The 16,626-nt window shown below is 35.8% G+C and overlaps 1 protein-coding gene across 2 annotated transcripts in view; it reads left to right on the forward strand.

Annotated features, from left to right (window-relative positions):
• LOC150082011 (ubiquitin carboxyl-terminal hydrolase isozyme L3-like) overlaps positions 1-16,626 on the forward strand; it is a 241,382-nt gene that overhangs the window by 66,037 nt on the left and 158,719 nt on the right. For both annotated transcript variants that reach the window (XM_090379905.1, XM_090379906.1), the window contains one exon: positions 13,697-13,782. In XM_090379905.1, the coding sequence (XP_090236031.1) occupies positions 13,697-13,782 (86 nt within the window). The remainder of the gene's footprint in view (positions 1-13,696; positions 13,783-16,626) is intronic.

A 16,626-nucleotide genomic window follows, 5' to 3' on the forward strand; every position in this document is an offset into this window, starting at 1 on the left:
TCATTCTTCACCACCTTAAGTGTGGTATTACCTAATTGGTGTGTTATTCTGGGATTACTGCTGTCGATATGCAGTACCATGCATTTATCAATGTTAAACCTCAGTTGCCACTTCTCAGTTCATTTTGGGCTTGACGTAGCCGTGTGGTCAGTAGCGTAAGTGCAGTAACACGCACTCTTTGAGTGGACCGGGGCTCAAGCCCGTGACTACTAAATATGATTAACATTTCGATCAATGATTTATTGTAAACTTCACTGACCTGGTAGTCATGTCGGAGTATAAGCAAGAATCATGTATATTTTCCTAATATTCTTAGGTATTGCTGCAGTAGTATGCCTTGATTTCTGTCATTAAGCACTCTATCAACCTGTGTGTCATCTACAAACTTAGACAATAAGGTTGGCATTCTTCATCATATCGTGAATAATTACTGAAAACAGTAAGGAGCCTAGTACTGACCCTGTAGGATGCCACTAATGACATTATTCCAAGAGGAGTAGTGCCCATTGGAAACCATCCTTGGTCTTCAGTTACACAGTCATCCCTTTAACTGTACGAGTAACTTTCTTCTATTGTTGCACTACCCCAATTTGTATAGAGGCTTTCATGTGGAACAGTGCTTATGCTTTGCTGAAATCTTAGTAGTCAATTATACCTTCATATTTTACTTTATTAAGGAGTTATAAGTTTTTGTATATTACCTCTAAGTGAACAAAATGTACAATTGGAACAGAATCATAAATGTTCCTGTTTGGCACATAATGGCCTTTATTTGACATTGTGCCATAAAACCTACAACAACATACATGTGCCCTTAAAGAGAATATCTTTCAGGCTAGTTAGTTTTGGAAGAACTGATGGGGTTCCAGGTGCCGAGCATTTTTTGAGGCCAAGCGCAACATTATTGCAACTTAGAGTGCTATTGATAAGTGAATAACGTTATTTTTAAGTTCCTGTCTTTCTCTCAACAGGTTCATTTAAAAACAGTTCTGTACTTGAAAACTACAAGTCAGAACGCAGAAAGGAAATTCACCTTTCTTTTCCTTTTTCATATATTTTTAGTAGTACTAACCAACTAACACTTCAACCACTTGGCCTCCTAGCGGCACTGCTCCTGCCTCCCCGTGGCAGGGCTGGAAATCTTGGTGGAAAAGTCCTCCAGCCAAGGGCCAAAAGGAGCAAACATGGCAAGCACAGACTGTGTTTCTGCTATTCAAACTAGCAGAAAATTAGACGAAATAGGTTCAGGTACATCTAAGTGACAAAAGACAGAGACTCTCCCTCTAGTTGCACTGCTGTTCTTAATTATTCATTCCAAGAACGAACAATCCATAGGAAGTTTGTTGCCATTTTGAATTCAAAAAACTTTCGAAAGCATAGCTAGTTCCCCTAAAACAGTCAACTGTCAGGGGATCTGCTAGTAGAGATGACAAACCAAAAACAAGCTGAACATCTAATGAAAACAAAAACTTTTGGAGATATTCCAATAACAGTTACTCCCCATTCCACTCTGAATACCTCGAGAGGAGTAATTACTGAATGGGACCTCCTCAACGTTTCCGAAGATGAAATCAAAGAAGAGCTGAAAGATCAATGGGTTATTCAAGTAAAAAGAATAACAATTAAAAGAGATGGAGAAATTATCCCAACAAGGAATATAATTCTGACCTTCACCACTCCAAAACCACCAAAAACTATAAAAGCTGGATATCTAAACTGCCCACTGAGACCATACATTCCAAATCCTGTCCAATGTTTTAAGTGTCAGAAGTACGGACACTCTCAAGCAGTATGCAGAAGTTTCGCTATCTGTGCAAAATGTGGGTCACGAGAACATACCCAACAAGACTGCACGACACAAAATTCAAGATGTCCCAACTGCAGAGGAGAACATAATGCCTACTCAAAAGAATGTGAAGAGTGGAAGGGAGAAAAGAGAATACAGAAATATAAAGTGGAAAACAATGTAACATATCAAGAAGCTAAAAGAACAATACAACCACAAAGAACAAATATACCATCTTATGCACAAGTAACACAAACTTATAAAACAATAGAAACACAGACAGAAGTAACGATCTCACCAAAAAAGTCCTTTTCAGATTGGACATGCTCACTGCTCATTGAACCAAAACTGAAAGCAGAACAGGCAATAAACACACCTATTATGATACCACTAACTAGAGAAACCAGCAAATCCACAAAACAAGATAGAACCACTGAAGTAAATGGGAATAAAATGGATAACGTGGAAGAAGATGAAAAGAATCAGACAGAAGAAACAATACTAGAAATTTTTGCAGAGGAAGAAGAGATGGATACTAGAAAGCCATACTTCCCTAAAAAAAAGGAAGACAAAATACAGAGAACCCTAAGCCAACAACCTCAAGAAAACAAGCTGAAAATACTAACAAAACAATAATGAATACATTTTTACATTGGAACTGTAGAGGATTCTGCAGCAATTTTGAAGATATCCACGATCTCCTATCGCAGTACAATCCGATTAGTCTATGTTTGCAAGAAACATACCTTAAACCTCAGAATAAAATAACACTAAAACATTACAATATATACAGAAAGGACAGGATTACCAACAGTACAGCACATGGAGGAGTAGCAATCTTAGTAAACTCCAGTATATCTATCTACCCAGCAAGTTCCTTTACAGGCCCATCTAGAGGTCATAGCAGTATGAATTGCAGTAAGCTATCATATAACAATCGCCTCCATGTACCTACCATCAAACCAAGATATAAGCTATACACATCTAGAAGACTTGGTAGTCTTCTAGATGTGTATAGCCATCTATTCACATGGGAGATGTGAATGGCCATCATTCTCTATAGGGAAATGAAAACATAGATAAAAGAGATCAAATTGTAGAAAAACTACTAGATAACTCAATCTTATACTCTTAAATGATGGGACACCAGCGTATATACGTGTACCCACAGGAACTAGTACAGCAATAGACCTTTCTATATGCACTCCATCATTATACCCTCTACTAGAGTGGGCAGTTCACCATGATTCACTAGGTAGCGATCATTTTCCAGTAAAGATTACTTCAAACAAATTGACCCCTTGTCAACCAGAACAAACTCCAAAGTGGAGATTAGATAAAGCGAATTGGGCAAGATATAAACACCTTGCCATATTAGAACAACAACAAATACAACAAGTTTCAATTGACTCTGCAGTGAAATATGTAACAGATAAACTCCTCCATGCAGCAGAACAAACAATACCAAAAACTTCTAAGTTCCCCATACACCCAAAGCCATGGTGGAACGTTGAATGTACTTTAGCAAAACGAGAGAAAAACAAGGCATGGAATAATTTCTGAAGACACCCTACCACAACTAACTAGATACATTTCAAAAAAGCAAGGGCAAATGTCAGATGCATTACTAAGATCAGTAAAAAAGAATCTTGGATTTGTTTTGCATCTACAATTACTAGAAACAGCAGGAAGGTTTGGGACAAAATAAATAAAATAAACAACAAATACCAAAGAATTTCTCCTCCTTTTATAAAATGGAATGGAAAAGATATATCAAACCCTGAAGACATAGCCAATGCTCTTGATAGAACCTTTGAAAAAATATCAAGCAGTAGCTCCTGTGAACCAGCTTTCCAAAAACATAAAGCAAATACAGACACATATAAATTAAATTTCTCCAGTAAAAGTAGAGAAACCTATAACCAACCTTTCACTCTCAGAGAACTTCATAAAGCCATTTCAGAGATGAGGCAAAGTTCAGCAGGTCCAGATAAAATAGTATACATGATGGTACAACAATTAGATGGAAATCTTTGATATCGTTACTCTTGTTGTATAACAGGATATACCTAGAAAATTCCTTTCCAAATCAGTGGTGTCATGCAATAGTCTTAGCCTTTCCAAAACCAAATAAAGATCCCACAAATCCGAACCACTATCACCCAATAGCCTTGACTAGTTACCTTGGAAAAATATTTGAAAACATGGTAAATGCCTGATTAATGTGGTTTTTAAAAACCCATAACTCACTAAACACAGCTCAGTGTGGTTTCAGAAAGAACAGGTGCACTCTAGACTTAATGATAAAAGCAGACAACAACATAAGAAATGCCTTCATAACAAAGCAACATCTAGTAATGGTATTTTTTGATATAGAAAAGGCATACGACATAGCATGACGATATGGAATACTTAAAGACATTTATAACTTTGGAATGAGAGGACATCTCCCAATATATATCCATAATTTTTTGCAACAACGAACTTTCCAAGTTAGGATATTAACCACACTATTGCAGGTTTTTATACAAGGAGTACCACAGGGATCAGTACTCAGTGCTACCCTTTTTGCCATAAAAATCAACTCAATAGCTGAACAAATACCAAGTACTGTAGATGCAGCACTTTATGTCGAAGATTTCAGCATTTCTTGTCACTCGCAGAATATGTGAACAATAGAGCGCCAACTGCAAACAACAATCAATAAAGTAATAGCATGGACCCAAAACAATGGCTTTCGACTCTCTGAACAAAAGACAGTTGGAATACACTTTTGTCGGAAAAGAAACTTGCACCCAGACCCAGAACTAAAGCTCGGAGAACAACTAATCCCAATAACATCCAGCAAAATTTTTCTCGGACTAACCCTTGATAAGAAACTGACCTTTTTAGATCACTTAAAATGTCTTAGAACAAACTGTCTAAAAAAATTGAATATTCTGAAAGTTATATCTGCAACGATGTGGGGAGCAGACAGGTACACTTTGTTACATCTTTATAGAACCTTGATAAGATCCAGACTCGATTATGGGGCACCAGTTTATAGCTCTGCAAGATGGTTAGATCCTATTCACCATAATGCACTACGTATAGCCCTAGGAGCGTTTCGTACTTCTCCAGTTCAAAGTCTCTGTGCTGAAGCCTATGAACCTACACTCCACCTCAGAAGACAAGAACTCCTACTATCTTATGCAGCTAAAATAAAGTATATCCCAAATCATCCTGTGTACAAAACATTATATGCACCAATATGAGAACATTTGTACAGAGTACTTCCAACAGCAAATAAACCAGCAAACATACGCATCAAGGAGCTACTTCCAATTTGGTCTCTTAATTTAAACAAACTAGCTGCCATACAAAATGTACTAAGACCTCCTTGGGATACAATATTACCATTCTGTGATACCTACTTCCTTAACTGGGGAAGAAATTCTCTACCAGGAAACAGCTTTCAACTACTGCATGCTGCCTATCTAGAAAAATATCCACACTATACACAAATATATGCCGATGGATCGAAAACCGATACAAAAGTAGGTGCGGCAGCAGTTTTCTGTGTTAGTACTATAACCAAAGTTCTCCCAACAGAATGTAGCATATTTACAGCTGAACTACAGGCAGTGAAGTTAGCAATAGACCGAATATGGCACCAAAGGTTACCCTATAGTCTGATCTTCACGGACTCTCTCAGTGTAATTCAAACAGTACAGTGCGACAGAAAGAATCTCCATCCAACTCTAAGACAAATTCAAGCGACTGAACAAGCTCCTTAAAAGAAAACAAAACATAATCTTTTGTTGGATCCCTGGACATACAGGAATTAAAGGGAACGAAGAAACTGACCATGCAGAAAAAACGACAACAGGCACCCTTTCTTTAACCGAAGTACCATATACAGACTACAGGCATAACATCAAAATGAACAGCAACGAACAATGTCAAAAAATATGGAGCGAGCAAACTTATAATAAACTCTATCAAATTAAACCAGATTTAAAGAAGTGGAAGTCCAGCGAAAGAAATATACGAAAGGAAGAAGTAATCCTTGCCAGGTTAAAGATAGGACATACATATCTTACTCATTCCTATCTACTTAGTTATTTTTTTTTGGTTTTTAGGAACATTAGCAACTAAGGCCATATTGCTCTGGAGATATGCGGTGGTCATTCCCTGACCTTTCCGCATCCTCCACATTTGGTGGTCACGGACTTGAACCCTGGTCTAATCAAGAAGCGTGTGCTATACACTGCTGCTCCTGCCCACTTGGCTACGGAGGCGCCCCTATCTACTTAGAGCCTAAGAACCGCCCCAATGTAATCAGTGCCATGTGCAACAAACAGTTAAACATTTGTTACTAGACTGTCCAGCCTTTACAAACGAAAGAAAAACAGCTTTTAAATCCGTAACTAAAATTCAAGACGCTCCTACTCTGAAAAACATTTTAATTGAAGAAAATAATATACATTTTATAATCAGATTTAAAAAGCAAAAAGTCACTGTAAATCGACTTATACAATCAAACTCCCTCTCTCCATTAAATACATTGTGAATAATTTCTAATCGGTCATTTATTTGAACATCAATTGCAAGAGATCAGAGTAGAAAATGCAAAACTTTGGGAGGTGCATTATGGCCACAGAAACTGATGTGCCAACAACTAACAAACAACAACAACTGATGAACAGTCCCCACAAAATATGTTTATATACTGAGTGCCTATGGTCATCAGTAATCTGAATATATTGTTGAAGTAGATGGGTGAATCCTCCAAACAGTGTAGAATGATCTCTTCCTCTTTACCATGGTACCTCACCGAAAATGCCAACCCAAGGGGAGTAGGCATTTAGCTTGTTTGTGTTGTATGACTGTCTACTTTGATCCTGGGATCTCTCTGCAGAAGATTTTGGAGGACCAAAAATCTCTTACCAAATCATTTATTTCTCGGCACACAAATGTAACATTTTCATGCTGGTACAGTAACCTTTGCCATATACATTAAATTTAGAATGTTATTACGAAATTTAACTGAGAGTTTCTGATGGAGTAGTTGTGTTCTTTCTTTTGTCTTGTCAGCATATGAGGTCCTCCCCTCATATCCACCATATTTTTCTGTGATCAAACAATAAATTTCTGTAGCTAGTCATCTGTGCTGTGTGGGTATCATGTTTTTTGTGGTGTTATGCTGTTTGTATTGTATGACTGGGTTCTTAGTAAGCAGAGTAGCTTCTTTGTTCCTGTCCCTAGCTGTGATCAGGCAGATTATTTCTGTACTGGAAGATTTGTTGGGCTCCCCTCAATTCAGCTAGGGTGTGGAAGGGCATTCCTGGTTAATTGTGAAGAGTGTGATGGCAACATTTGGAGTCATGGAGGGAGACAAATGTCTATAGTTGTTTGATTGGTTGTTTGGGTTTTAATGGCACATCAGAAAATGTCTATGGGTGAGGAGGCTTCAGTACATGTGCAAATGACTCCTGTGCAGTCCAGTACAAACCCTTATTTTATTACTTTGTTAATAATAAATCATGTTAATAATAAATCATGTCATTAAAATGTATTATATATAATACATTTAATAGTACAGTAGAAGCTCTTTATGGCAACCCTCTTTAACGTCCCAACACGTTATAACATCCTATGTGGTTGGTCCCAGCCAATTTCTCATTAACCTAATGCTATTTTACATTCAGTATAACAACTTTGAAAATAAAAGGATTTCGCTATAATGACAATAAATTTCTACCTCTTAATCTGAATTTTTACTTTTTTATTACAATATTCATGTTGAAAAATGACAGAAAGCTTCAAATATATTGAAGTAATTGACGAGCTTGCGGCCTGTCTGTGAGAAATTATTTGTTAAGATTTCTCACTCTCTCTTTTCTCACATTGCGGTAATGAAATGAACATCAACTAGAAGTTAATTTCATTAATTAGAGCATATGTTTGTTGGTTATTTGCTCCAAGAAAGTGGATAGCTTTGCCAATTGCAGAGAAAATTAGGATTTTACAAGCTGAAGATAATGTTGTGCGTGCTAAGGCTGACATCGCCAAACAGTTTGGCATTCCTAAGAGTACTCTGTTCACCATTCTGGAAGATCGGAAGAGATTGAAAGTTTAGAGAAAATCTGCTGCACTGGGTAGGATTTGAGCACGAAAGGCAAAGTATCTGGATCTTGAAAAGGTACTTTTGGAATGGCTAATAGTGATGTGTGCAGAAAACTTTCCCATAAATGGTAAACTTTTAAAAGCTAAGGATGAATCTTCTGTGCATCAAATGGATATTGAAGAATTTGAAAAGTTCAGATGGATGGTTCCAGAAATTTAAGACTCTTCATGGCCTGTCTTTCATAAAAGTATGGCAAAAATGCAGCCATGGACATAGATGCTACAAACAAATGGAAGGAAAGTTGTCTAAGAAAAACTACCAAAGAATGCTACTAAACAAAATTGTGCTATGTCTTGAAAGCAAAAATCAATGCAAAATCAACATCCTGCAGGCAGTCTTTCAGCATGGGATGAAGTTGATGAAAAAGTGATTTGCCAACTGCTTCAAACATGTGGATTCACCACCTTGATTGATGCAGTGTGTTAAGTTTTGCATGCTTCTTTCTCTATTAATTGTGAAGAACAGTCCGATAATAGGGAAGAAATATTTGAGCGTGGGCATTATCACCAAAACTTACAGGAAACGTTAAGCTTCAAAGATTACGCAGAAGTTGATGTGGATATTGAATATTTCAGGATATGCACAAATGAAGAGGAACTCATTGCAGGCATAATGAAATCGTCAGAAATTTGTAGTTACGAAGATGAGGAACCTACTGTGGTTGAACAAGAAGTTTTAGTGAAAGATGCTCATCAAGGGTTAGAACTTGTACGTCAATTTTTTTTTTTTTTTCAAGCGCAGCCTAACTGTGCAAGTAAAATAACTGCCATCACACACCTTCATACAGCCGCTCCCTAACTTATTTATGGGTTGCATTCAGCGGAACTCAATGCAAGTTGAATTTTACCTAAGTCGAAATTTCCTTCAAGGCTTATGCAGCACTCAGAACTATGCGCACCGAATTTGATTGAAGCAAAAAAGAAATGTTTGATGAACATGAAAATAGAATTATTTATTCAATTTTTTTTTTATCTCATGTGCAGGAAAAATTTTATTTCAAAAGTTTATTTCAACAATTTCAATTTCAAAAGTGTACAAAATTATAAAAGTGTGCAATTACAAAAATTTTACTTTAACGTTGTGGAAACCAGTGTGATGCTTGCACCAATTACACCACCCGTTGCTTGCCATGAACTTCGCTTGGGGTTTGCCATACTTATCCTTAATATCTTCATAAATACCTTTTGCTTTTGCTTGAATGGCCATTTAGTCTCAGGGGCACTTGCTTCTGAATCTGATTTTTCATCTGTATTATTAATAGCTTTTCCATATTCAATATAGCACCTGAACGTTGTTTTGTGATTACTGTTGACCTTGGATCTTGAATGTGTTGATCCTTTAACATGTTCTTTTATACGTGCATTGAGACCTATTTCCCTTGCAATAGATGACAAACTTTTCCCTGCTTCATACTTCTTAATCATTTTCGCCTTTATTTCTAGATCAATTTTGTTTTGTTTCCTAGCACTGCCTCCACTTGCGTTTTCCATCGGTCGCTTGCCCTTCAGCATTGTAATAAATAAATAAATAGGAATGAAGAGAAGATTCTGAAAATTTATTTATGTTTTTTATATGATTGAAGGTTTCAGTGAAGGAGAAACATATTTCACCATAATAATGTAAAAACCTACACAATTCCAGTTATCGGTATTATTGCAAATGCAATAAGATCGAGTTTACTACCCGTTTAGGCACACTATAGCCAGTGTAGCTTATGTGATTTAATTAAGCTTATGTGAATTAATAATTGATTTACCCCAATAAACCGGATAGTGTAAATTGTTTTTATTGTTTTATGGTCGTGACCTTCAGAAATGCGCTTTAGAAAAATATCACAAAGGTATTCAAAATTGATTCTTATAATGGAACATATGATAACAATGATAAAAAGGTAAAGTGCAGCCATTATCAACCCACTGCAGGATGGAAGCCTCCTCAACAATTCATGCTGAGGGAAATGGACCATAATCTCCCACTGGTCCATTGCAGGTTGGCAGATCGACCGTATTCAGCAGTCAGGGGCTTGAACCCCGGTCTACTCAAAGAGCGTGTACTACTGCCCTCCTGCTCCTGACCACTCGGCTACGGAGTCGATGATAGTGTAGTGCATTCTCCGGCCAGACCACGTAGCCCTTCCTGTCGGCAAATAGTGTTTGTAAACGTGTTGGCTGCATGTTTTATGTATGCATCCTTTAGTTAAAAGTGATTTTGTGTTGTGCTTATTTGACATAAATTTATATAAAACTAATACAATTTCCATTATAAAAATGACCTTTTAGAGAGTTAAATAGCTTAGTTATATAGCGAAAATTTCAACTTCTGAAGTCTTGGAAGGAATAACCAAAAAAAACGTGTTATTGGGTTCAATTATGATATTTTCATAATACCTCCATTTATTCCTATGGGATGCAAAATAAATTTCCATATTTAAAGTAGAATTTTCGTAAGTCAAGTATTACATAAGTCAAGGAGCGCTTATAATTCTCTTTTAAAAGATCTCTACCATTGAAACAGCATGTTTTGACAGATTAAGTTAAAGTATCAAACAATTCTCTTGTAGGTCTTGATACATATATGTAGATTATTCAATTGTAAATTGCACATGTCGTGAAATTTACAATTGAATTGTAATCTTACAATTGCACTCTACAATCAATGCAAAATTTACAATCATAATTTTCTTGTTTAATACTGTAGTATACAAACTGAATTTGTGATGCGATCTACTTTTTTTATTCAAAATGTGCTGCGATTTACCATCTCAAGAATTTCATTGCACATAGTCAAAAAAGTTAATTAACACATTGAAAAATGTTGTTTATAAATTTTAAAATTAAATACAATTCAGAATTCTTATTTTAAATTCATACGTATTTAAATTTTTAATTTATATAATGTTTCTGCCTTCATGTCATCTTCCAAGGTTTCAAAATCAGCAATATACTGTGATAAAGCCAACAAAGAATCTTCTGTATGCAAGTCCTTAAGAGTAAAGCGAGTCTTCATCTTTGTTTGTTTAAAATATGAAAAGGCAGATCCAAAAAAGAAATTTAGAAGTTCACTGCAGTTTTTTACATTTGGATACTTTTCTCGGCAAACATATTTCCAAAAATCTTTTTCTGATGATCTTGCTTTTCGGAAGGTATTGTTTCGCAATGTAATAATTTAATTTTCAAGTAATATTTTCTCCATGTAAAAAATCTCAGCAATTTTTTTCCCTTCAATTTGTTTCATATCTAAGTCGACATTAAATGGATAAGAAATATATTGAACAATGTAGCTGCTGATAATGATATTGCATATTTGCAAAATGATCAATTTTTTTTCCCTTTGAGATCCTTAGCCATTGCCAAAAATTGATATTTATATGCAGAAATACTACTAATCATGTCACTACATTTTTATTTTTTATTTGTAATTGCAAATTCAAATCACTTAATTTACTGGTAAAATCTACCAAAAAAGCCAGATCACACAACCACTCCAGGCACCTCTGTAGCCAGGTGGGAAGGAGCAGCAGTGCGTAGCACATGCTTCTTGATTAGACCGGGGTTCGAGCCCGGCACCACCAAATATGGAGGATGTGGAAAGGTCAGGGAATGACCACTGCATATCCCGGAGCATATGGCCTTAGTTGCTAATGCTCCAAAAAAACAAATAACAAACAAACAAACAACCACTCCGTACCTTGTAGCTGCTGATAATCATCTCTCCTTTGATCAACAGATTTTTAAATTTCATTCAGCAACTTTTGAAATCTCTGTAGAAACTTACTCCAACTCAGCCACCTCACATCTGTGTGTGATATCAGATCTGGTTCATTTATATTGAGTTGCATTTTGAAAAGTCTCCTTTGAAGAGATTGTCCTCTGATGGAATTCATGATTTTGAAAGCTATGTCCGTAACACTTAATATTTATTTAATTTTTTGCTGGCTAACACTCGTTGGTGGATGATACAGTGGTAACTCAAAAAATACGAGAACTCATCATCCTTTTGGCATGATGCGATGAATCCATTAAGATGCTGCGTCATTGCTTTAGCTCCATCTGTTGTTATTGATACGAGCTTAAATAGTGGTAATTTAATTTTTTCAATAAAATTTTTAAATGCGTTAAATATATCAAGACCTCTAGTTCTTTTGTTTTTTTTAATGAAACCATACCCAGCAGTTCTCTAGTGGCAGAATCATTGAAAACCATACAAAGAAAAACGAGCAATTCAGCTGTATCACTGATGTCTGCAGATTCATCCAGTTGTAAAGAAAAGGACACAATTAGCAATATGAGCACACAATTGTTTGCTCACATTTTTACTAATTTTTTCGATGCGTTGCATCACAGTATTTCAAGATAATTGCAGATCTTGAAGAGCACTTTTAATTTCATTTTTGTTCTTAACATTTTTGAAAAGAGAATCTGTTATTCCTAAAAATACGTCTTTGATGAATTGACCATCAGAAAATGGTTTGCATTTTTTTGCAAGAAGATGACTCACTTTAAAGGATGCTGCAGTTACTGCTTTAGATTGTAAATTTCATGAAGAAATTTTGTTGTGCAAGTAATCTGGATTTAAGTTTTTTAAATTTATTTTTTCCAATGTCACTATTAGGCAGAAAATTCGATTGATATTTACTATGGAGTGTTGAAGTGCCTTTCTAAATTTCCTATTTTGGGTATAGCCACGGAAGCATTGCAAATCGAACAATAACATTTTTTTTTTTTTTATCATTACAAAAAAGTATTCTAGTTCCCACTCTTGATAAAAAGGATATGTTGCACTCTTTTTCATAGTATTTATTTTAAATGAAAGGGTGTTAAATTAATATATAAGTACCGCCCAGTTATTAATATTAAATAAGCTAAATAAGAATTCAACATATACAGTATGCTCTCCATAACGTAACTGCGTGAATTTTCACAAGAGAAGCCTAGCGGCTGTGTGGCAACAAAAGTAGTTACATGGTTCAACGGATTCATAAGAAGCATATGCAGTGGGGTGCATAATAATAATAACATTTAGATTTTGACTAATCTATTTTTTATATATATATTTAATATTCGTCGTGATCGACCAAAATTAAAGCCGCGATTGACTCTTGTTGGCCACCCCTGCTGTAGTATATATTATAAATAAGATTATACTATATTGTATTAGTAGCATTACATAAAATTTTCAAGCTTTTACTTGTTTTGCTGCTGATTTTGATTTTATGATTGATTTTTGTTGCTGATTTTATGATCGATCGATATAATGACCGTTTTTCTCATTCCCCCTATGGGGTCATTATATAGAGCTTCGACTGTAATTATTTTTTCCAGGATACAATCAATTATTCCTTCTATTTTTTATGCTTATTGTGAGATTTAGTCTTGTTCTGTATTACCAATAACACTAAATAGACTGCATGCTTTCATAATTTTATTATATGGCAACATTAATTGTAAAATATAATTGCTGTATAAATTTTATGGTTTCACTTTTTATTTCTAAGTGCAACTTTTTGTAATGCATGTATTTGCTTTAATAGTTATTTCTTTCTACCTTCTATTATTAAAGTTTTATTTGTGACACTTCTTTGATAAAAATACACTTTCTTTTGCATTTATTATGCTATAAAACTTAAAAACAAAGCTTTTTGAGTTGTGTCACTCTTCTTGCAGATGAACGATATGTTCTCTGCTTTCTTTAATTTAAAAAAAATATATTTTTTTTTTCTTCTCTATCTCTCTCTCTCTAAGAAAAGGGTTCTGTTCTTCAAAAGTTTATAGAAAAGACTAAAGATCTGTCTCCTGAAGAGAGAGGCAGGCAGCTGGAGAAAAGTAAAGTAAGTTGTCTTGGCCATGAATATAATGATGATTTTTGTAAATTTTTAATAATTTTGATTAAATGGATCTAGTCTAGATACAAGTCTAGAACAAGATTAGTTGGGAATGCAAAAGGATATTCTTAACCAAGAAAGACTGGGGTTCTGCAAATTTCAGTTTCTAGAACTTAGGCACCCATGTAGTGACCTAACTGAAGTGTATAAGGCTTTAAAAGTTTAAGTAAACTAAATGATGATTGCATCTTTACACTTTCTGAGATGAAACGTGGCATAAATTTAATTTGGAAAAGATTGTTGCAGAATAAATGAGTAGCAATTCACATTCAGCCAAAGGGCAGTTAATTTCTGGAATAAACTTCCACCTAATAATGTTTGCTTGACACCATTGATTCACCATCCCCTTCATTTTTGTTTTGAATATCTGTTTAGAAATCTCCTTTCTGCCATTCTTTCTTCATGCCAATATCATCTTAAGTTTACATCATTCATCTTTGATTTGATATTTATTACCCCAAGATTTTTTTTAGTTCTTCATTTGTAATATGATCTTGTCATAGCTTTCATCTGTTAATTTCATTTATGTTTTCATAAAATTCTAATTTTTGAAGTTATAATTTTTGATTAATCCCTTTACTTTTTATCACCTCTCAACTCCATACATTAAATTAAGCTTAAAAACTGTGTTATAAACAACTAAATGTCTTTTGGCTAATTTTTCTTTTGTTCCAAACAAATTTGTGTATTGCTTCCTATACTTCCTGTTTTGCTTATTCTGTTGTTTATTTCCATATCTAATCTTCCATCTTCATTTAAGACTGTTCCTAGCTAAACAAAATTACTAACTTATTCCAGTTTTTGTTTATTTAGTCTGCATTTAAAATTTTTCTCTCTTCCAGTTTTCATAACTTTTGTTTCTGCATTATCGATTTTCATGCTAAATTGTCTACAATTGTATCTAATTTATTCAGAGATTTTAAAAGGTCTTTCAAGCTAATGTTTAACAGCACAATATCATCCATATAAAATAAATATTTATGTATCTGACAAGACTTTGTCAGTGACTTACATTCTTTCATTAAATGAAATTTTAAGGTATAGCACTACCTTTCACCAAGTTTAACTTTAAACTATTTTGTACTGCTTTCTTCACTCCCCATTGCAAATTTGTAATTTTTATATAAACTTTTTGTTCTCATTAAAAGATTATCCTTAATGACTTATTTTTATAAAATTTGAACTATCCAATCTCTTGGAATTTTGTCATCTGCTTTTTCAGTTTTCATAACTTTCAGCTAATCTTAAATACAGGTTCTTCTCATTCCTGTGACTTTAACTCCTACGACTAATTTTTCTTAGTGTGAATATTTGATCCTGACCTCCTCTGTTTACCCTGAAACCTGACTTTTATCCCAGGTTACATTGAATGATACTTCTTACCCACTTCTACGAGGTATTTGCATAGATTTTCTCAGTTACTGAGGAATGAAATTTCTCTGTAATTCATAGATTTAGCTATATTGGTAATATACAGGGTGTCTCAAAAATATTGGTACAAACGTTTAGGGGAGGTAGGTAACATCTAAAGGAATGTGAATCGCATAGGAACCCATAACTGGAAATGTCACTGTAAGTCGGTAGATGGCGCTGTTCATCAGTTCGCAAGAGGGAAAATTTCTGGTTTACTCATTCAAGCAGTAGTCGCCGCACGAAGAGCATGCATCGATATACGAACTGTGAGCTGGCAGACATGCACCTAGTGTATGGATTAGCAGAGGGCAATGGACGAGCCGCCCAATGAATTTATGAAGAACGCTTCCCAGACAGACATGTACCGGACCACCGTTTGTTTGCACACGTGCATCAAAATTTGTGCGATTATGGGTCATTTAGAGGTAACAGGAGTAGTGTGGGCAGACCACGTTCGACACTAACTCCTGCCATGGAAGAAAGTGTGTTGAATGCCGTCCAGAATAATCCTACTACCAGCACACGTGCCGTTGCCTCTGTCTTAGGAGTGTCTCGTTGCAGTGTACAGCGTGTCTGGCACGACGATTCCTTACACCCCTTTCATCTCCAAAGGATTCAGTTATGCTCCCCCAAGATCATCCTGCACGTGTGGCTTTTGGGCAGTGGTTTCTCCAAGAAAGTGTTCAAGACGAATTTTCCAGCCTATGTTTTGTTAACGGATGAGGCTTATTCAATCAGCACAATGCTCATGTGTGGGCACACGGTGTGCGCCCCCATGCGGCACAACATCGCTTCGCAATAAATGTGTGGGCAGGTATGGTCGGTGACTGCTTAGTTGGCCCATACCTGTTACCATCCCGCATGAACTCCGCTAAATATCGGATCTTTCTTGAACAAGTTCTACCAGGGTTACTTGACGATGTTCCAGCAAATGTGAGACGCAACATTTGGTTTCAACATGACGGGGTGCCTGCCCATTATGGAAGGTGTGTTCGTGACCATTTGAACAGGTGTTTTGGGCGTCGATGGATTGGCCGTGATGGACCCATTGCCTGGCCCCCATGCTAATCTGATTTATCGAGCCTTGATTTCTTTCTGTGTGGGGCCCTCAAATCTATCGTGTATGAATCGCCTGTGGAGATGGAAATGGATCTCGTGGCGAGACTCGTCTACGCTGCTACTACTGTCAAAAAAACTCCAGGTGTGTTCGACCGTGTCCGCCAATCCATGCTCCGTTGGTGTCACGCATGCATCGCATCTCGTGGTGGAACCTTCGACCACCTGTTGTAACATCATGAAATGCATCCATCTCGTACTAATATTATGTCAAATAAATGTTTGTCACTAATTACTGTCTTGTGTCATTTCTGTTTCTTG

Source organism: Mastigoproctus giganteus, chromosome 8 (assembly GCF_048544385.1).
Source record: "Mastigoproctus giganteus isolate SK-2022 chromosome 8, ASM4854438v1, whole genome shotgun sequence".
Classification (NCBI taxonomy): domain Eukaryota; kingdom Metazoa; phylum Arthropoda; class Arachnida; order Uropygi; family Thelyphonidae; genus Mastigoproctus; species Mastigoproctus giganteus.